Below are 22,534 nucleotides of genomic sequence, written 5' to 3'. Positions count from 1 at the left end.
TTACACTGGGTTAAAAAATGTTTTGATGTTTCCTAATTTTATTGACTTTTAAATTTAACACTGTTAAAATAGCAGATGAGCAACCCTGATAAATGTCTGAAGAGCTAAATTAGATCTCAGTGAACAACCATGCCACGTGGAAATCAAGTCGCCTATAGCAACAATGTGACACGGAAATGAGATGTCCTGTGACTTCTCATCTTCTACAAACAAGTACATTCTAGAGATGTGGCTGTGCAACCTCTCTTTGAGTACTGATTGAGAATTTGGGTTCAAATGTCTCCTTTTTTTTTTTTGTCTGAAATGTATTATACACTATAGGTCCAAGCACAAAGAAATTCCTGTTTTTGAATGAAATCAGCACATTTAAATATTGTAACATTGTTCAAATCAACTACATTAAGAATACAATTGATCCCCAAACTATAAATAAGTAATTTAAAGTATAGTAAATTTTCCTAATGAGTCACGGGAAACTTTATGGTGAAAACGATACTTCACAGTAGAGATAGCGAAGGAACACGGAGCAAATGGAGATTTCAGACTTTAAGATTGGTTACAAATAAAGGGCTGCCACGTCTCATGTTCTAGACTAGCACCATCCAGTAGAAAAATGACAGCTATAAATGCAAACCATATATATTTTAAGTTTTCTAGTATTCACATTGAAAAGAATAAAAAGAAATAGATGAAATTAATTTTAACAATAGCTATTATTTAAACCACTATACTCAAAATATTATTTCAACACATAATCAGTATAGAAAACATTAATGAGACATTTTACATTCTTTTTTCATATCTTCAAAATCTGGTATGCATTTTATACTCCTGGCACAACTCAATTCAGATTAGCCATAATTCCAAGTGCTAAATACATACATGTAGCTAGTGGTTACCATACTGGATAGTACAGTTCTAGAATATGTCTTTATTCTTACATTACTATTGGAATTTAAAGAATATTTTATTGATAGCTAGCAGAATGAATAAATGCCTACATAAATGCATGCTCATTGTGGTATCAACTTCTTATTGAGTCAGTTTTTTTTTATATTATTGGCCTTTTCTCCTACTATCATAATTTTCTTTCATGATGAAAGAGCTCCTTAATAGAGCCTTTTTATTAATCAAATAGAATCGTTTATAGAGTTATAGACCACATGTTTATTGCCCATTTCCAAAAAAATTCAAACACAGTAAATATACTGAATCCAATCTTGCATTATCATTGATAAAACTATTAATTGTTATACTTAGATTTGCACTAATGTTCATTAGCAGGGTATTTCTGTATAGAAGTATATTATCCTATTAATATGTAAACTGTATTATCTACATGTTACAACACAAATATGTGCCTTTGTTAGAAAGTGAACTTTTGCTCATTTAAGAAATATACTAGCTCATTTAATAACTTCAAATCATAGATAGCTCTCCAAGAAATTTGTGATGCAGGACTCAGTGGTAGAATGGAAATCAATACCACTTTTTAAAAAATTCTCGATTTGGTTGGAAAATCAAGCATATGTGTCACATCTCTAAGTCGAGAGGGAAACATTTTAAACTCACCTGACCTCTGGCAATTTGAATAATAATGACGATTTTTAAATGTGGAAGTTCATTCTTTTAGGAGGATATGCTACATACTGACCTATTTAAGAATGGATATAGTGTCAAGAGTCATTCAAATCAATGAACTTGTAGGCAGAGCTTAAGATGTCAGCAAAGAGAGAAATGTTCTTAAATGTAGAAGCATAAAACAGTTTTTAGAAAAAAGGTGGAAAGTACTTGGAAATAGCGAGTTGTTTTGCTAGTTATAAAGATAGATATATTTTAATCATTTGGAGTCTGATGGCCTCTTTTTATGAAAAAATTGCTATTTAGACTAACAGGCAAGAAAATAATTTAAGAAGAAAAAAGTCCTTTAAAAATGTAATTAAAGCAAACAAGTCATTGTGGTAGGTATTCTTCAGTACTGGTCAAATCTTAAAAATTGATACTTTGTTTTAAATCACAATTACACCACTTACCCAACTTTTTGCTTCTATCTTTACCGTCCTGGTAAAATCATTACATGTTTTAAGGGAGAGAGAACAAAACAAGTAAAGCTGCAGCAAAAGGTACAAGGATACAGTCCCTTCCTGGAAAGAGGATTTTGTGGCGAACCATTTCTCCCATAATGCATCCCACAGACCATATATCCACTAGAACAGGAGAGAGAGGGAAGTGAAGAAAAGGGAGGAAAGTAAAGTTAACTAAGATAATTGACCTCTGAAGGAGGAGGGAAAAAGAACAGTTTGATTAGAAGGTATAATTTTTGCCTCCCACCAGAAGTTGGCCAACCAGTGAATTAAGACCAGCACTACAATGTTACATAAACAGTGTCTAGTATGAGAATTCAAATTGATAACAATAAATTATTGTATTAGTGCCTTAGGTCACCTCTTTAGTTCAAAAAAGTGGTGACATTGATGACATGGAAAAGCAGCAGTTAAGCCAAAAGTATCCTGGTGGCAAGTGACAGCTAAAAGCCTCCTACGGATTTTTTATATCATTTGCTGGATGCAGAGATGACTATTTCCGTTTTCTATTCTATTCAGTGATGTGGCAAAGGGCAAGAAGAAACCACCTATTTTTGTCCAAAATAAAGAACATTCACCAAGGCCAAGATACTAGGAAAGAGTTGGAACCATGATTTGCAGACAGAAGAATTGGAATCCCTGGTATTCCAGACTTAGTTTTTCCTTCTGAAGTTATACTTGCAAATGGTCATCAGTTTTAGTTTCTATTTGAAATATTTCAAGAAAAAAAGATAAATGATGAATTAGTACATGTATAAAGCAGTTATCTGGAAGTCAAGTGAAAAAAGTATTAAAGGTATTTTTCAAGTGTTATATACAAATATTTATTTCCCAATTATTGTACTTCTTGACCACGCATGTTTCACACATTATGACCAATTTCTGTAGTCCTCTTTTTATTAAGGACGAAAAAGAGCTTTGGGGTTAAAAACATTAAATTGAACTGCTCCTTGGGGAAGGAAGGCAAGGTTAGGTGCACAGGACAGCGGGGCATGCCTGATGTGGGAGCAAGCAGGTTTTCTGCATGATAACCTTCCTCCTGGCTGTGGGAGGGCAGCACAAGAGTGCTAGGCATGTTTTCTCCTCCATTCTAGAGAAGACAAAAACTAAGGCATTGACTTGCAACCCTTTCTAGTGCGTGCTAAAACTGGGAGGGAAAAGGGCAGAGAATCATGCCATTTGTGCGGCAAAGATCTGAGGAAACCAGGATAAGAAAATTCTGAACCCCAGTCCCGTGGCCATCCTTGATTCTTGACTTTTGTTAATTGTTACCCCTTTGATTATTTTTTAAATAAACCTGGTGAAAAATTTATACAAATATCTTCTTTTCCAAATAAATTACATGTGGTCACTGCCTTGGGAAGAGGGCTAAATAAGCCTCTTCTCAGTCAAAGAATACGAGAAGTCTGAGCCCCACCAAGGTGAACCTGATCTACTTAAGAGTTGATGCTTTCCCTTCCTCTGTACAAACACACAAAACTATTGGCTGTCTTATAATCTGAAATGACACACACCTTTTTTTTTTTAAATTTCAGTGACCTGGTAATTTTCATAAAAGTGTCCTGTAGCTGTACATTATACAATGGTAAGTGTTTTTATAGAATTTATACAAAATAGACTACTAGGAACTAAATCAAATAGAATATAGAAATTAGCATGAAAGGTACATTAAGTACACATATGCTATCACTATTCAAATAATATAATATCTAAACATATCGGATACATTTTTTAGTATACTACATTACTCATAAGGGATTTCCTTTTCAAAATAATATATTGCAATACTCTCTAATAGGTATTTTATAAGGCTTTTGTTTTAATCAATAAAATTACATTGGAATACATTTTGAAGATTCTCCCTACCTTTAGTTTCAAACTGTTCATGAATATTAGATTTTCTTTACAAAAGCAGTAGTATAAAACTCAATATTTTTCTTTTCCTATGTTTTTTGGAATGTATAAAGATTTACCAGGCAATTTCCACCCTAAATACTACTTACAGAGCAGTTTAAAATATTAAAGAAACTCTTATCCAATTTGAATAATTTGGATTATTCCAAAATCACTCTTCATTTAGAGTTTGTGAAGGTTTTCACCTGAAGGATTTCTGGTTCTTTTTTATTTGACTGTCTTTCCCTAGGACTAGTGCCACCAATCTAAGATATGACATGAGAACCAAATGGTAAATGAAATAGATTTCTTCCTGTTTTCATACTCACTCTGAGTTGTGCTGCAGCCCAAATAGCAATTTTTCTCAATATCTACAGCACGTGGCCTAATCTGTATCCACTTGACTGCTTAATCAAACTCCAGTCACAATTCGTTTTAGCTATAACATTTTAGAGCTCTTCTAGCAAAGCGTGCTTCTCAGAACATCCTTCACGTTTTTAATGAGTGATTCTTCCTACTAGTATTAAAAAAAAATCCTGAATATGAAAGCTGGCAGCTCTATTAAAAAAATCTCATAAATATTCATGAAAGAGAACATTACTCTTGGCTGTCTAAAACATGCACTCATTTCCTTCATGTTTTTTTATCCTGCTACTCAGAAGCATCCCTACCGTTCTCTTTGTAGCCCATTCCTAGAATGACCTCGGGGGCTCTGTAATAACGCGTCACCACATAAGGAGTCATCATGAAGCTTGTGCCTGCTGTCCTGGCCAGTCCAAAGTCAAGGATCTTCAATGTGCAATCAGACTTGACTACAATGTTACTTGGTTTTAAATCCTGATGATAGGAACAAGAGAAAAAATTGAAAGCCAGCATCAAATTGAACATAGATTTGCGTCTACTGAGTCAACTTGGCAAGATGACCAGTCCTACAATCCCACTGATGGCATGTTCCTTGCCTGCAAAACATTATATAAGGCAAATGATTACTGCCCCAAAGTTTACAATTAGTGTTTGTAATTTTTTTTAAATATCCTGAGGAATGTTTTAAACCCAGAAGAGAACTCTACTATCATTTTTACAATTTAAGCTTATCTTGAGAAGAGGTTTTAGGAAAAGAAAAAATATCATTTATTGTTGTCCTTTAGATTTCTCCTAATGGAAACATAAGCCTTTCAGCTTGTATTTCATTTCTAAGTCTGACAGAAGAGCAGATCTGTCTTTATGCTGCCAGAATGAACTGTCTTATTTCAGCTGCATTTATGACCTCTGCCTATCAAGGGGCTAGCAAGCATGAGATTTTTCAGAAGCTGACTCTCAAAGAGCTGAAAAATAACATTAAACAAAATGAACTTCAGTATAGCCAGAATTTTCCTCTACACAATAGTGAACTCTGTACTAATGTTATTGTCAAAGAAATTAAGAAGTACATCATATTTAACCAAACTCTCCTACATGAAAAAAATAATACTAATAATCTACAGTTGCCTTTTCTTTTCTCCAAAAGCATCATAGTCATAATTCTGGAGTAGGTCTGCTTACCCTGTGAATAATTCCAGCAGAGTGAAGGTGCTTGATGCCACACAACATTTGGTAGAGCAGGTAAGACATTCGCTCATGGTCTAATTCCATCTGAATCACCTGGCACAAGTTGGCATCCATCAGTTCCATTACTAAGTAACTAGAGAGTAAATCCACAGTGTTAGTTCCAGATCACAAAACCTTCGAAGTGCTTCAATCAAGTCAAAAAACCAAAAACAAAAAAACACCATCAGGTTGATTCCGACTCATGGTGACCGCATGTGTTTGTTATGCAGCAGAACTGCTCCATAGGGTTTTCTTGCCTGTAATCTTTACAGAAGCAGATCGCTAGGCCTTTCTTCCACAATAACACTGGGTGCATTCAAACCTCCAAGCTTTAGATTAGTAGTCAAACACCAACCATTTGCACCACCAAATCTGTAAGTCTTCTGAACTTCCCCAGCTCTACCCTTGACTGAATCAAGGATTTGAAAAATCTCCAGCTAGTGCCTGGGTATTAGTTAATAGTAACACTCCACGAGGCTGCTAAGTAGAACCAGCATTTATTAGTGTCTGGTTAATGACCATATGTTTTCCACCTATATCCTGCTCTCATTTTTCTTGTATTTCCTTAACTCTTTCCAAGTATTATGATTACAAATAAGTAAAAAAAAAAAAAAAAATCAGAGTAGCTCCTTCCATTAAATGCAATGATATTTATGTTAAAGAAGACGATATTTATGTTAAAGAAGACATGTGTTGGGGAATCACTTTATCTCTGTTATTCTCACTATACTTCTAGATAGATTTTTTTTTGCACAAATTCAAAGGCATTACAAAATAGAAGATGATTTTTATCATGTCCATTTTATTAATATTTCTCAAAGTGATGGACTCTTTCTAGAAAGCTCATAGAATCAAAATAATAAGTAATGTCTTCCCTGATTGAACCAAGAACATGGAACAACAAAGCACAGAGTGCCGTAATGTCAGAAAGAGGCAGAAGTGTCCCTCCAGGAAGTACTACCACATATAGAACCTTCTCTACTTATCACTGATTTATGTATCACTACCTAGCTCTATTACCCAGCTCTTTTCTCCCTTTTAGCTCTATAGGGGGCTACTCCTATATGGCTTGTGAAAATTTCCCTTGAGTTATTGAGTGCTATGCTGTCCCTTCCTTCTTAAGTTTCATTACTTACACATCTTGGAACTCTTCCAGTGTCTTCTGGGGTGTGAAAACATTTAATAAACTAATAATCTGAAACAGACAGAGTCGAAGGGAGAGAGGAAAGAGAGAAAGAAAAAGAGAGAGAATGAATTAGTTAAAAGAATATTTTTAACAAGTATTTATTCCTACTCAAACTCACATATTAATGCACTGGTGGAAACAGAAAACAAATATTGGAAAAGAAATTTCTAAAACTCTGTCTCACAGACCATAGGTAGATGTATTCCAAAAGGGCATATGATCTGTCTTCAGGATGATGAAGTTAAAAAGTTCAAATTCTTAGGAAGAAGGATAATCAGAGAAATTATAATTATTATGCTCTTTTAGGGTGTGATTCTCCTCAGTAGCTTATAGGGCTGTAAAGAAAATAAATGAAAAGTAGAAAAAAAAAAAACAAGTGAGAGAAATGAGGCAGCAGAAAAAAACTCTACAAGGATTTACCAAGGCTGTTTTTCCTTCAAGTGAACAAGGTGACGTTCTAATTCAATATTTTCTTCTGTTGTTACTTTAGTTTCTTCCACTTCTATTGCACCCTCACATGTTAATTAATTAATACTATACTAATACTCCAGTGATATGCATGGGGAAAAGTGTACCTTGGATGATATCAATGATGAATTGAGTGGAAAATATATAAAAATCATTGTCAAAATTCAGTTTCTTAAACTTTTTGTTTCCTGCTTTAATATAATAAGTAGTAAAGAATTTTACCTTCCAAAGTAAGTAATTAAAAAAACTTCATCACATTTCCAAATAGATTGCACACATAAATAAGTCAAAATGTTCTCTTCTGCTAATGTGCCAGTGGGAAATAAAAATGAAAAATATACATTACAATCTTCTGTTCACAAAATAATACAACCATTTCACAGAAACCGAGTAAGTACAAGTTTAAGGCTTAAACAGTTCCAAAGCGTAAATTAATGAATTTCAGTAAACTTCACAAGTGGAACAGATACTTGCAAAATAGTGAAAACAAAACAAATTATTTTGGCCACCTGAGAAATGCAGTGAATTCTAGAGAATTTCTATGTCTCAAATAGTTTTCATTTGTTGAGAAATTATTCAGGAAAAAAAATCACAATATCATCGAATACTTTCCAGTATATGTACATATGCCAATGACTGCAACCTATGAAAAAGGCCCAAGATCATCCTTTCTAAAGTAACCTTGCAGTATAGAATATGCATAGAGAAATAAAATTATCTCAAAATATCTTTAAAACTTATAATTAACATGCCTTGTTATTGTGTGTACTTAATTGCAGTGTGAGTTGGAAAATGTCTATATGGTCCATCTCTCACTGGACTATATAGCAGGCCTGTAATTCTCATACTTTATCTAGCAAAGTACTTTATATCTAGTACTTTATCATGAAGTAATTTACTTAATTTTGTTATTTTTCAAAGAGCATCAGATACTGTGCATAAAACACACACACAGAAACATGCACACTCTCTCAAATAAACACCGTTTAAAGATGGAAAAATATTAACCCATATCACCTGGTGAATAAATAATCTCTAATGTAAATATTCTGAAAATAGTTTTACAATTTAGGATAAATCAAGACTTATTTTAAAAGGGAATTTCCACAGACCACTGGAGGTTTCTATTTTCTCTTATCCTATGTCCTTGCTTTATCATCTTTACCTTTTTTGATTTCTCTTTGAGGATTTTCTCCACTATTCTTTCTTGGTCCCCTTATAATTTCTAATTCTTACCAATAACAATATAAACACTTGTCTTTAGATACAAATCATCACAAATATTTTCCCTTTTAGTTTAACAACTGCAGGGCAGGAATCTGACTCCGTTCTTTTATCCCAGCATCTTAAGATGTAAACTAATATTTGTCATGGTCCCTCAATCACACTATAGTTGTCACTTCTTAGAACTGAGTGTTCATTTTCTAAGTGGTTTTTCTTCTTTCCTATGGTAGGTATCCTCAGAGTTACTTCACTTTTATTGTGCTCTCACATTTATTTCTAATATAGGAATTATTTTTACCATTTGAAAGTTTTTCTTTAGTGTATTAATAATAATCCCGTTTGAACTCGCTGCTTAAAAGACAAGAACAAATAATATTATATTTGAATCTAAATTACCTATTACATTTTGAGAAATCATGTCTGGTCACCTTTGTTCCACACTCCACTAGTCTCCATTAATTTTTTCCTCACGTCATCTTTGTAATTTCTTTTTTCTTTGAGATTATTAATCGAGTTCAAAATGACAGACAAAATTAATCATGATCCTACTCTTCCCTTAACAGTGAAGCAAGTTACTTTCATTTTATGATGTCTTTCTGTTAGTCCCTTTCTAAATGCAGATATAATTTTTCCTATTAGCATAGTATCTGACTCCAGTAAATGATTTCTGAATCGTAATCTATATAGTTTTATCCATAGCATTGACACAGTTCCGTATTCTGACTGCTTTTACTTAGTTATCACAAGTACTAATGTAAAGTTTACTTTTGATTGTAAGTGAAGTTTCTCTCTGTTACAAGTCACAGAAATTTATTTCCTTACACTTGTATATGTACGTACACACATACATAAGGGGAGATGTGGCAGGTGGGATGCTACTTACAAATTATCATTTCAATTTTTTAACTCTTTTTAGGTATTATGAATATAAGCCTCCCACATTTCAGTCAAGAATGGGGCATGATTCCCTCAAATCATCCAATTAAGTGGGAATTTTTCCATAATGCATTGCACTATAGAGCTTGGGGAAGGAGGGTTCATGGAATAATAAATATATAAAAGTACAAATGGTTACTCCTTTCCATAAGTCACCTCATTGCTTGTGTCTATCCATATTCCAACATCCATGACACTTTTCACCTTCTTTGCTACCTTAAAAATATATTGCATTGGACGTGTGGCTAATCTTGCTCCTGCCTTTATTTAACATACTGAAAGAACACATTGTTTTAATATAATAACTTCTTAGGATCATCCTTTCTATTATTTCCATCTTCCTTTACAGAAGTCCTGTGTTCTTTGCATGGCCAAATTAGCGATGGGGATGTACTTCATAAACTTTTGCCTTCTTACTGGTGCCTTCCCTCTTCAACATATTTAAAATTGTAACCTCATCCCACATTGCACTGACACTAGCATTATCATTGTTCTTTGCTTTGTTTTTCTTAATAGGATTTATCCCATCTGACATTTTCTACATTTTACTTAGGTATTTTGTCAGTTACCTTTTTCTTACCAATCGAATATAAGCTCCGCCTGGGCAGGGGTTTATCTCTGTTTTGTTTGTTACTGTATCCTCAGCATCTGGAGCACATGAGCATCTATACCTATGTCTGGCACATTGTAGGCACTCAACAGATGTTCACTGGATGACTAAATAAACAAGTCATTGGAGCATCTCCAATAACATGGCGCTCAGTAACATCAAGGCAGCTTATTCTGATACTGGACACTTTTGAGAGTTAGAAATGTTATCATTCCAATAATTACACCATTCCCAACAGAGGAAAAGAGAAACACTGTTATTAGGTCCAAATCCTCATATTTGTATTTCGAATATCTTCCAACGAAACACTCCTACATTTGTGATATTTGCTTCTTCTTAGTGCCACTAAGAATGGTTAGCCTTATGATAAGATCCCATGGTTATAAAAGTGCACTGATACTTCAAGTGTTCTGTGTGATTTTCATATTTTGTAGGGAGTTATCATAGCAATTTAAAGTAATGAGATATCTTCTCTTTATCTTTACTAAGAAGAACTGGAGCATAGAAAGCATTCAGAGGCCTTTGCCTGTAGTTGAAGAATCTTATAGTTTGAAGTGAAGAATGTCCTATATTGGTGGACTCCATGGAGTTCCAGTGAGAATATGTTCTTGATGACCCTATTCAGCAGTGATTTGCAAATCACTGTATATTTGCCCAGCCCTACAAAAAACAAGATACTGAAGCACAGCATATATGGTGCCAGACTATAGCTAAAACAAAACTAAACAAATAAACAAACAAAAAATGATAACTGAAAGTCTTCAGCTGTTAATAATTAAATTAAAATTATAAGGAAATATAACATATGTTTTGTTGTTTTGAAAAGCATAAAGCTCTCTGGTTAATTTGGAACAAAATAACCAACTATGGCTAATTACACAACAGGGAACTATCTATCAAATTCATCCCCTCCACACCATACGGTTTTTAGATAATTTTTAAGCAGAAAACTATCACGAGGACAATGAAATCAAATGTAGCATATTGGCAGGATAAACGATCCTAAAAGGCAGAAATTGCAAAGCTAAGGAAATCTTTCCTACTGAAGTTGGTTCGCTTGTTTTCTTGCCCCAATCTCACAACCTCCCACTGCCAGTGGTTTAAAAATAACAGCAAAACTCACATTTTTATGGTTTACACACTTCATAAGGACCAGCTCCCGGTAAGCTCTCTTGGCATGTGTTTGGTTCTGAAAAGGTCTGCTGAGCTTCTTAATGGCCACATTTCTGTCAAGGACAGCATCGTACGCAGCACTGCAGATATCCAAGAGCAATCCAGAATTAACAACAAAGAAATCCTTAGAACCCTTGCCTTCCTAAACGAAGGTATGGGTAAAGAAAACATCCTTTTGGAATCCTACTCAAGTATCACCTACTCAGGAAACATGCAAGTCAGGCTGTAAGTAAAGACATAAAAGTGACAGGTATAAAAATGTGCCTTGGATGGTACAAATGGTTAACATGTGAGGCTGCTAACAGAAAGGTTGGAGGTTGGAGTCCACCCAGAGGCACCTCAGAAAAAAGGCTTAAAAGTCAGTAACTGAAAACCTTACGCAGCATAATTCTATTCTGACACACATGGGGTTGCCGTGAGTCAGAACTGACTCAACAGCAACTGGTACCGGTAGCATAAAAATATTGTACTTGCTAGGAAAGGGGGAGAAAAAGAGTATCTTGTGAAGAAAACAGCATATAATTGCATCAGTGAGTGGGGAGAAAAGAAACAAAGATGTTCAACTTTCCCACTAGCCATGAGACTGAGAGCAAGTCATTTATTCTCTGATTTTAAATTTTTCATCTATAAAAATACGATATTTAGTTTTTCTCTACCTATAAAACTACATCGTTCATTGGTTATTTTAAGTGAGCATTTATCCTTTCCCTATTCGTAGGAACCAGTTTTTAAGGGGTGACTTTAATTGATATGAAAGCGTAGACTGATTGATGATCAAAGTACACTCGTTAGCAATACCAAAGCTCAAAATAATGAATGCAATCAGAGGGTATTTCGGGAACATAAAGAATTTAAATACAAAAACAGTAATAAATGCTACTAACATTTGAAGGTTTAAAACTATATGAGCAGGAAAATTTATCATGCTTTGAAAAAGCAACCAATATATGGTACTCTTTCTGCCATGCTAAGAATACATGGGTCTGGGAACCAAATGAGGAAGTGAGAGGGGCTTTTCTCACTATTATACCTAATGACACACTCCTAAAAATATTTGCTTCCCATCCCTGCAACTTTGAGTTCTACTGGTTTCTGTCTTCATTGCCAGGAGGGAATGCAGCAACCAGAGCCCTCTACAATTGATCCATTGAATTAGAAGTTGACTTTTGGCTATTCAGAGCTCATGCTACTGAAGGCAAGGATGGGGGTTACTGTACTGTGAGATATTGATAGATTCACAGGATAAGCTGGATAGAGTTAGTTCATCTAGTCCATGCTCCCATTTAATACTTCTTTCCCTCCAAAATATCTATAAAAAATGTGAACAATCTCTGCTTCAGCACGTCCAATAATATGCAACTCACTAACATCAAGGTGGCTTATGCTGTTATTGGACAACTTTGAGAGTTAGAAATGTTATCAATGTAATAAGCACAGTTGTGTCTTTGTAGTTTCTACTCACTAGTGCCAGCCCTGCCTTCCAGCACTACTCAGAATAAAGTATTCACTTTTCATTATGATAGACCCATAATGTTTGAAATCCATTAAAAGACTGAGCAGAATGCCTAGCTTAGAGTAAACAGTCAATAACTCAGCTTTTATTATTTTCCTCCTAAGTGTTTTCTTTCTCAAGGAAACATAACCAATGTCCTACCACCATTTGTCAGATTGTTGTTACAAGTCTCATCACCATCTGGCCAGTTTCCTCAGAATGTACTCCAGTTTGTCAGTATCATCTGAAAATGAGGACCCCGGACTAAATAATTACTATTATTCTAGGCATGGAGTGTCAATGAAAATTATGGTAGGGCTATCGACCCCTTTATTCATTCACCCACTCATTCATTCGACAACCCTGTTTTGACACAATTAAGACAGCTAAGTCTGTACTGGTTTCTTTAGTTACTAAATCATATGTTATTGACTCACACTGAGTCTGTGTTAATTTAACCTCGTACTGCAATTAAACTATATCTCAGCACTGGTACTCCAGTTCTTGTTTGGTGTTTTGTTCATTTGTGTTCTTTTTAATAAACCAATGGCAGTAAAGGCGAAGGAAAGAGTCAAATAGACCTGTGTCTTATAGGTTGTACACAAAGTCAGCAGTGAAATTGTAAATATAGCAATTAAACCTACTCTCTGAAGTTAAGTGATTGTACAAACACAAAGTAGATCAGAATAGTCACCTTACAGAGAAAGACTGAATCTTGAGCCAAAATAAAACTTCACTGAAATCATTACAATATCTAAAGAAAGAATGGCAATCAAGCGTAGAGGCATAAAAAGGAGTCAGCAAGACACATGTTGGCGCTGCCTGACCAAATAAAAAAGTGCCCTCCCAGCTAAATCCAGGGAGCCAGTCAGCCAGGCAGATTGATGCATCCCTACTGTGATTCCAGAGACTGCAGCAGATAGCGTCTGATCACAGAGTCTCCTTGGGCTGATTCTATTCTCAGCTGTCAACATTCTGCTAATCAGGCTCTGCTGCAGAATGCTGAATGCAAGAGTACTGGCCATATTTGCTCAGCTTTACTGCGACACTTCTCATAAGGTAATGAATCGGCATCTGGTGATACAGGTCAGCCTTAAGTGAGATTTGTCCATGGGACTCAGAGATACTGAGATCCCGGCCATTTCCCGTAAGATAGTGGGCCTGCCTCCCATCTCTTATGGACTGAGAAAATGTCACCCTCTGGGGTTTCTTGGTGGGCAAACTGCTAGACAGTTTCTCCTAGAAACTTTGTGACATTCTCTCTCCCTTGGGCACTTCTTCCTTAAAGCAATTTTAGGTATGAATCTCAGCTTTGCTGCTAACTAGATGTGTGGCTATGGGCAAGTCACTTACAATTCCTGATATCAGTGTCCTCATATTTAAAATGATGATGATAAAAATGACAATCTGACAAGATTGTTGTAAGGAGTCAACGAGTCAGTGATGTACCTATAGTGTCTCATCTAGAGTGAGCACTCAATAAATGATGGAGTCCCTGGGTGGTGCAAATGGTTAAGCACTTGACTACTAATCAAAAGGTTGGTGGTTCAAATGCACCTAGAGGCACCTCGGAGGAATGCTTCCAAAAGGTCCCAAAAAACAAAAACAGTTGCCATAAGTCAACAGAGGAGGATTGTTCTAGAGGGTTTTTAGCTGTAATCTGTATGGAAGCAGATCACCAGGCCTATCTTCCACAGCACAGCTGAGTAGGTTCAAATCACCAACCTTTAGCCTTGAACACGTTATGGAGGCACAGTTCTACTCTGCAACACGCAGAGTCACCACAAGTCAAAATCGACTTGATAGCAACTGTTCGGTTTTTTTGCGGGGGTGGGAGGTGGGAGTTTAATTGCTATTTTAAAAATCAATGTCCTTGGCTAAGTAATTTGTCATGCAGGACAGGATAAAACATACATTTATACAGTATAGGCTACATCTGACATAAACCAACTAATCAGCAATTTTTAATCTTTCAACTGATTACAAATCCATTCAATCTTGACCACATTTCTCAAGCTTGTCCCCTGATATGTAAGAGACTGGGGCAAAAGCCTTGTTAAAATCTAGATATATTATCACCATAACTCTGATGTACCACTTTAAAAAGATAACTAGTATGATTTGTTTTTAATGAACCCCCTATTTCCAGTGATCACTGCTTCCTTCCTTAATGGCTCACGGGGTATGTTTTCTAACCAATGTCAAGTTCAGCAGGTATTGTAATGTAAACTCTTCCTTCCCTTTAAAGATATAAGAACTTCTGCCTGTCTGCAGTTGTGTGGAATACTGTGGATTGGATCATTGAACTTCCATTTGCCCACCTTGTACTGGGCCTTCCTATACTGTAGAAACTTGAAAGTTAAATCTCTATTTCCCAGATGCTTTGCAGCTAGCATTCTGAATTCCAATAAGAGCCTGCCATGGAGATGCACTTGGGAGATATATGTAAGGCAAAAGTTACGTGGTCATCTTGACATTTCTTGGTTGGCAAGCAAGCCAGGTCTTGCGGAGATGGAAGGTTGTCTTCTGAAGTGCTCAGGTGTCTTTCCCCAGCTTCCTGTGTAAGAGGAGCTGCTGAAGCAGAGACAACAATATGATGAAGCAGTGAGGAGAGCAGTAACAAGTATGCACATCCAGCCCTAGGCTGCCCAAATCTCAGCTAGGATCATGTGTTCCAGAAACTTGGTGGTTCCAGGCCATTCTGAGAGGTGGGCGCTCCCCTGATAATTCAGCTGTCTAGTGTCTGGGAGTCCATTCCGGAAGGCCCAGACTACAGCCCACTTTTCCAGGCCTTCCAGTGATTTTCCAAGAACCCAATTAAATCTCTGTCTGCTTCAAATGTTTCCGTCTCCTGCAGTGAACCCTGGCTAACGCAAAAATCTTTCCGACTTTCTGTAATTTCTCAGTGATTACTGGCAGCAGTTTAGCAAATACGTCTGCAAATTGGCGTCATTGTTGCTGTATAGTCACAAATTAATGTCTGAAAGTTTCCCATTACTCTTGAGTCATCTTTTTTTTTTTTTAAAAAAAAGTCTTGGTCCACGGAATCTTCTTTTTTTCTTTCAACTGTTTTCTCTTTCTTTTACCTTCATGCAGGTAAAAAGGCAGATAAGTCTTTATGAAGATTTCCCAAGTGTATAACTTCTTAACCTACAATACTAACCCACCTATACTTCTACCAGGTCTATGCTCCAGTCATCACTTAATCCAGTTTCATGATGTTATAAGGCTATACTTATCTCCTTGTATGTATTTATATAAATGCACATATGCTTGCGCACACACACACACAAACACACACATTCCAGCAGACAAGTCTTGTTCTCAATATATTTTCAATTTTTTTTTCTGTCTGGCAATTGCAGACAACTTCTTGAACAAATATTCCTCTATCTAAACCACAGTCATTTTTTAAATAATATTTTATTGTGTTTTAAGCAAAAGTTTACAAGCAAGTTATGTTCCCATTTAACAATTTCAATACGTATTGTTCAATGATATTGATTACATTTTTCACATTTTGTCAGCATTCTTGTTATTTCTGTTCTGGTTGTTCCATTTCCATTAATCTATCTTCCCTGCCCCGAACCCTTGCCTTCTCATTTTTGCTATAGGGTAAATGTTGACTGTTTGGTCTCATATAGATGATTTTTTTTTTTTTTTAAATACAGAAGCACAGTACTCACAGGTGATACTGTTTATGAGCCAATCTGTTTAGCTGAAAGGTGATCTCGAGGGATGGTTTCACTTTAAAGTTTGAAGGGTATCTCAGGGCAATAGCCTAAGGGGTTCCCTTAGTCTCTACTGGTCCAGTAAGTCTGGCTGTTTTTAAAAGAATTTGAGTCTTGTTCTACATTTTTCTCCCATTCTATCCAGGACTATCTATTATGTCTCTGGTTGGAACTGTCGGTAGTGGTAGCCAGGCACCATCTAGTTCTTCTGGTCTCAGGATAGATGATGCCATGTTTGTGTAAGTTATTACTTCTAAGGACTAGTTTTTTCTTTGAATCTTTGGTTTCTTTCTTTCTCTTTTCCTCCAGATGACTAGAGACCAATATTTGTATCTTAGATGACTGCTCTAAAGCTTCCTAAGCCATAACCATTTATTTGATCATTTTTCTTTTTCCCTTCGCCAAGAACATTTGAGATGTCCTTGATATACTAACATAATTGTGGGCAAAATCATAAGAAGAACATAAAGAACAAAAAATCGATCACTGAAGCATCTTAAACATCTTAAGGCATAGTCTGACAAATCAAATTCTGTTCTGGGATATAGTCTACACCCTTCCTTGCTCTATTCCCACATTCTTACTTTGACCTTTTACAAAAATTTGGACTTTGGTTGAAAAGCTATCAAAAATTCTCCACACAGTGCCCTCAAATACTTCACTTTCATGACCAAACTTTGTAGTCCCGACAGATGCTATTGAGACTCTGACTTCACCTTTGAGAGCCATGTCCTTGAGGCTGTGGAATTCATTTCTACCTCAGGACTTTTGCATTTGTTCCTTTTTCTGCCAGAACATTCTTCCCCCGCCCTCACACAACTGGGCCCATATTGAAATTCAGGTTTCAGCTCATATATTATCTCCTCAAAGAGGCCTTTCCTAATCACCTCACCTCAAATTGACAATTGATTTTTATTTATCAATTATTTTTGTCATTAAATGGCTTGGCTGTATTTAATTGATTATATTTGTTAGGCATGCTTTTGATTACAAGTAATACAATTCTGACTAATAGTAAAAGTGTTAAGTAATAAAGACACTAATTTTGTTTGGAAATTGACATATCCAGATTTCATGTCTGCGTTAGACATTTTTGAGCTCTAAGCACTTTTACCTTCTGATTTTATTAAAATTGGTCTTCAGCATGTTGGGGAAAGAAAATCCAACAACAGAACTCCATTAGTACATCAAACAACAGTGCTGTAGATGCTGAGATTCACTGCTAAGATCTTCCTTCAAGACTAAAGGGCTTATTACTCCAGCTGCAGGGAGGGCTGTCGGCAGACAGCACGTAGACTTTATTCTGCTTTTGGGATGACCTCAGCTGAAAAGAGCTACCAATCCTAAGGTTACACCCTCTTCACAGGGCAGCCCTCATTCAGTGACTGATCATCATGGAGTAATAAAGCCTGGCCCGCTTGCCTCAACTCAGGACAACACCTAAGGCTCACCCCATCTTCAAAACCCCTAATAGTGTCATTTGAGGCTTCCATTGAGATTACTCTGCAGCTGAACTTGTGCTTAAATCCGGCTTCTTTCTCTTCCCTTCTACAAGTGTTGACCCCAAAAACACTGCCTAATAAATTTCCTCCATGCTAATCACCATCTCAAAGTCTACTTTTTAAACACAATCTTTGGTAAGCAGTAACTCATGGTCAAATACAGCAATCAGCTATGAGTTCATCTAGATTTTTCTCTAAGCAGCGAGTGGGATCCAAATGAAGGTGGCTGGACTCAGAGCTTGACATCAAGAAAAATCATCTCTCAATAGATAAGTGGAAACTTTGGTGAAGGGTAAGACAGTGTGCAATCTGGGGAAGCCAGCACAACTTGAATAAGGAAAGGTCATGGAAGCTCCATAGACACATCCGAACTCCCTGAGGGACTGAATTGCTGGGCAGAGGGCTGTGGGGACCACGGTCTCGGGGAACATCTAGCTCAATTGGCATAACACAGTTTATAAAGACAATGTTCTACATTCTACCTTGGTGAATACCGTCTGGGGTCTTAAAAGCCTGTAAGCAGCCATCTAAGATACTCCACTGGTCTCACCCCTTCGGGAGCAAGGAAGAATGAAGAAAACAAGATACAGGGAAAAGATTAGTTCAAAGGACTAATGGATCACAACTACCACGGCCTCCACCAGAATGAGTCTAGTACAACTAGATGGTGCCTGGCTACCACCACTGACTGCTCTGACCAGGATCATAGTGGAGGGTCCCGGACGGAGCTGGAGAAAAATGTAGAACAAAATTCTAACTCAAAAAAAGACCAGATTTACTGGCCTGACAGAGACTGGAGAAACCCCGAGAGCATGGCCCCTGGACAACCTTTTAGCTCAGTAATGAAGTCACTCCTGAGGTTCACCGTTCAGCCAAAGATTAGACAGTCCCATAAAACAAAACAAGACTAATGGGGCGCAACAGTCCAGGGATAAGGACTAGAAGGCAAGACAGGACAGGAAAGCTGGTAACAGGGAACCCAAGGTTGAGAAGGGACAGTGTTGACATGTCGTGGGGTTGTTAACTATTGTCATAAAACAATATGTGTACTGTTTAATGAGAAACTATTTGTTCTGTAAACTTTCATCTAAAGTACAATTAAAAGAAAAACAAAAAGTCACTATGAGTCGGAACCAACTCCAAGGCACCTAACACCAATGTATATTTATATTTAAAAACAAAAGTTCTTGATGGACCTCTCGCATTAATTTACTAAGTTTGAAATTTATTCTAATACTTAAAGACAAACTGAAGGATTTTAACTGGGGTGATTTTTTATTAGCATTTCTTTTAAAAATATAATTTCCTAGGAGCAGTGCAGAGAATACTTTGGAGAGAGTACAGATTAACATAGGAGGATAGATAGGGTTATACTGAGTATTTTAGGAGAAAGCATAAAATAAGGCAAGAGTATAGGAATGGTGAAACTGGTCAGAGTCAAAACAAAATCAAACAAAAATTATCAAACAGATGCAACAAGGTTTGGTGACATATTAGTTGTAAGAAGATGATGTATATTAATTCAGAAGAAGTCTAGTATAATTCACAGGTAAAACTTGCTCAGGCCAGGGGATGCTGACTCAGAGAATCTGAGACTCTGGGAATGATACAAACTATTTTTTGTACAAATTATAAACTTCAGGACATCCCCTTTTCAGCAAGATTTAAATATGTAAAATGACAAGTAGATGAGGTTAAAATAACACCCCTGAAATAAAGTTAATTTATGTTAAAAAGTTAAAAAAAAAAAAAAGAAAATTCATCTTATCTATGCAACCAACTAATCAAGATGACCAAGCCTAGTTATACAGATTCCAACAAAAACCCCTTTAAATTGATGTGCAAGAGAATTGAGGCAGGGGAACAAGTGGAAATAAGAAAGCAAGCCCTCAAAGACAGCTTCAAAAGCACAGGTCTTCCAAATACTGTAACATGAACTAGTACTTTGCAACCTTTCAGCAAACTAGTGACGGGGAGACCACACAGAGAGGAACCACCTTGCTGAAAAATATGCTGTTGTTGTTAGGTGCTCATAGCGACCCTGTGTACAACAGAAGGAAACACTGCCCGGTCTTGTGCCATCCTCACAATCATTGTTATGCTTGAGTCCATTGTTGCAGCCACTATGTCAATCCATCTCGTTGAAGGTCTTCCTCTTTTTCGCTGACCCTGTACTTTACCAAGCATGATGTGCTTCTCCAGGGACTGGTCCCTCCTGATGACATGTCCAAAATACATGAGATAAAGTCTTACCATTTGTCATGGATTGAATTATGTCCCCCCAAAAATGTGTATATCAGTTTGGCTGGGTCATGATTCCTGGTATTGTGTGATTCTCCTATATGTTGTAAATCCTGCCTCTATGATGTTAATGAGGGAGGATGCGTGGCAGTTGTGTTAGTAAGGCAGGACTGGATCTACAAAACTGGATTGTGTCCTGAGGCAATCTCTTGAGATATAAAAGACAGAAGTGAGCAGTGAGACAGGGGGACCTCATACCATCAAGAAAGCAGTATTGGGAGCAGAGCGTGTCCTTTGGACTGGGGTCCCTGCGTCGAGAAGCTCCTAGTCCGGGGGAACACTGATGAGAAGGCCGACAGAGAGAAAAAGCCTTCCCCTGGAGCTGACACCCTGAATTTGGACTTTCAGCCTACTCTGACTGTGAGGAAATAAACTTGTCTTCGTTCAAACCATCCACTTGTGGTGTTTCTGTTATGGCAGCACTAGATGACTAAGACAGCATCCTTGCTTCCAAGGAGCACTCTGATTGTATTGCTTTCAAGACAGCCTTGTTCGTTCTTCTGGCAGTCCATGGTACATTCAGTATTCTTCGCCAACACCATAATTCAAATGCATCAATTCTTCCTTGGTCTTTCTTATTCATTGCCCAGCTTTCACATGCTTATGAGGTGACTGAAAATACCATGGCTTGGGTCAGGAAGACCTTAGTCCTCAAAGTGACATCTTTGCTTTTTAACACTTTAAAGAGGTTTTTTGCAGCAGATTTGCCCAATGCAATACATTGTTTGATTTCTTGACTGCTGCTTCCATGGATGTAAGAATATGGGACCACCTAAAAAAACTAAGCTTCCCATCACCACAAACAATATACGAGTGGAAAGAAGGTGGTTGCCCTAGCCACAAGGCAGCCATATTTGTGGATATCAGGATGATGGCATTGGAGAAGCAATATAAGACTCTCATAGAGAAATTCCTTCTTCTCAGTGAAATGGGGCAGTACAGTGCATGCAAGTGCTGCCTCTCTTGCTTTTCTGTTTATCTTTGTGACAAATTGTATCATGCCCACCCTGCTGCCCTTACTGGCCATTCAGGGAGCATCCATGTATATCCTAGCCCATGTTTTAACCTACAAATTCCACAAAGCTGCCAGGCTGCCATTTGATAGGGTAAGTTGGAAACTTGAAAAATTACAGTTTGGGTTCATGTGCAGTATGTGAGGGGCACAGAGCCTAGTTAGTCCTGCTTTAAAGTATATAGAGAACAATCAGAACATTCTTGTTACACTAATTTTATCATTTATTGTATGATATAAATCTACAAGTATTTACTTTTTTTTAGTATTTAGTAAAGCTTTTTTAAAACTTTGCAATAAATCTTTTCAATGGAAACAAATTAATAAAATTGAAACTATATTTAATTGCAATGTTATTACTGAATTTTCTTAAGTTTTCTTGGTCAAAATCAAATGAAAATCAGAAAATAATTCTCCTAAAGGAACGTCAGCATCTATTTCAAAGTTAGTGATTATTTTAAGAAGACTGTACCCAAAGACACTGATTTAACACTTACAGTTTCTAAAGATACATTTACAGGTCACTCCCTGAATCATGACTTTTCATTAGCTCAAATGACCTCTGAATTAATTTTGCTCGTTTTCAACTCCAAGGTTTTTCTGGATGTGTACAAAAAGTTAAACAACAACTGTTAATGTGTTGGCTCCACTAGCAGAAAAAGAATTTTGTAAGCATTTCAATTATGTTTGCTTTATATCATTGTTATCGAATGTTTCAGATATGAAATCAGTAAATTTTAATAATAGCTTGATTTTAATCCAATTCAATGACTCAAAGTAAAGCTTCGGGAAGTTTATTCTATCAAGGTGAAACATCTGACAATAGTGAGAAACCTATTGTAATTTTATTTTAAAGTGTCTACTTTGAAGAGAAATGACTAATGTTTTCCATGATAATATGGTGGTTCGACCCCACCCAGTGGCTTCATGGGCGAAAGATCTGGCAATATGCTCCCATAAAGAATACAGCCTAGAAAACCCTATGGGGCAGTTATACTCTGTCTCATGGGGTCACTGTGAGTCACAAATCCACTCAGTGACACCTTACAACAACAACATCATCATCATACTAAAATCAATGTTCTTAGTAAATTCAGAAATCTATGAAGCAGAAATGTGTTTTTAATTTATTGGGGTGCAAACATAATTCACAATTGGGTCCAAACATATTGCAATATTCCAAAAATAAAATAAAAGGTATAGGTATCAAGATTTACAAATATTTTATACATACATTGTTAAAATAACTGTACTACAAAACATTTGTGACAAAGTTGATGCTGAATTGAAAAAATAAAGACACTTCAGCGTGCCATTTTTTTTTTTTTTTTTTTT

At 36.4% G+C, this 22,534-nt stretch overlaps 1 protein-coding gene across 6 annotated transcripts in view; it reads right to left on the bottom strand.

Annotated features, from left to right (window-relative positions):
* The window catches only part of MAPK10 (mitogen-activated protein kinase 10), a 363,104-nt gene that overhangs the window by 76,564 nt on the left and 264,006 nt on the right, over window positions 1–22,534 (bottom strand). For 3 of the 6 annotated variants that reach the window (XM_004390406.3, XM_004390408.3, XM_004390409.2), the window contains 5 exons: window positions 11,112–11,241; window positions 6,701–6,759; window positions 5,520–5,658; window positions 4,649–4,814; window positions 2,136–2,207 (listed from right to left, as the gene is read on the bottom strand). In XM_004390406.3, the coding sequence (XP_004390463.1) occupies window positions 2,136–2,207; window positions 4,649–4,814; window positions 5,520–5,658; window positions 6,701–6,759; window positions 11,112–11,241 (566 nt within the window). The remainder of the gene's footprint in view (window positions 1–2,135; window positions 2,208–4,648; window positions 4,815–5,519; window positions 5,659–6,700; window positions 6,760–11,111; window positions 11,242–22,534) is intronic. The other 3 variants (XM_004390407.1, XM_023725323.1, XM_023725324.1) reach the window with 2 other exon arrangements.

The sequence above is a fragment of the Trichechus manatus genome, unplaced genomic scaffold, assembly GCF_000243295.1.
Source record: "Trichechus manatus latirostris isolate Lorelei unplaced genomic scaffold, TriManLat1.0 scaffold00296, whole genome shotgun sequence".
Classification (NCBI taxonomy): domain Eukaryota; kingdom Metazoa; phylum Chordata; class Mammalia; order Sirenia; family Trichechidae; genus Trichechus; species Trichechus manatus.
This window is presented reverse-complemented; position numbering and strand designations above follow the sequence as displayed.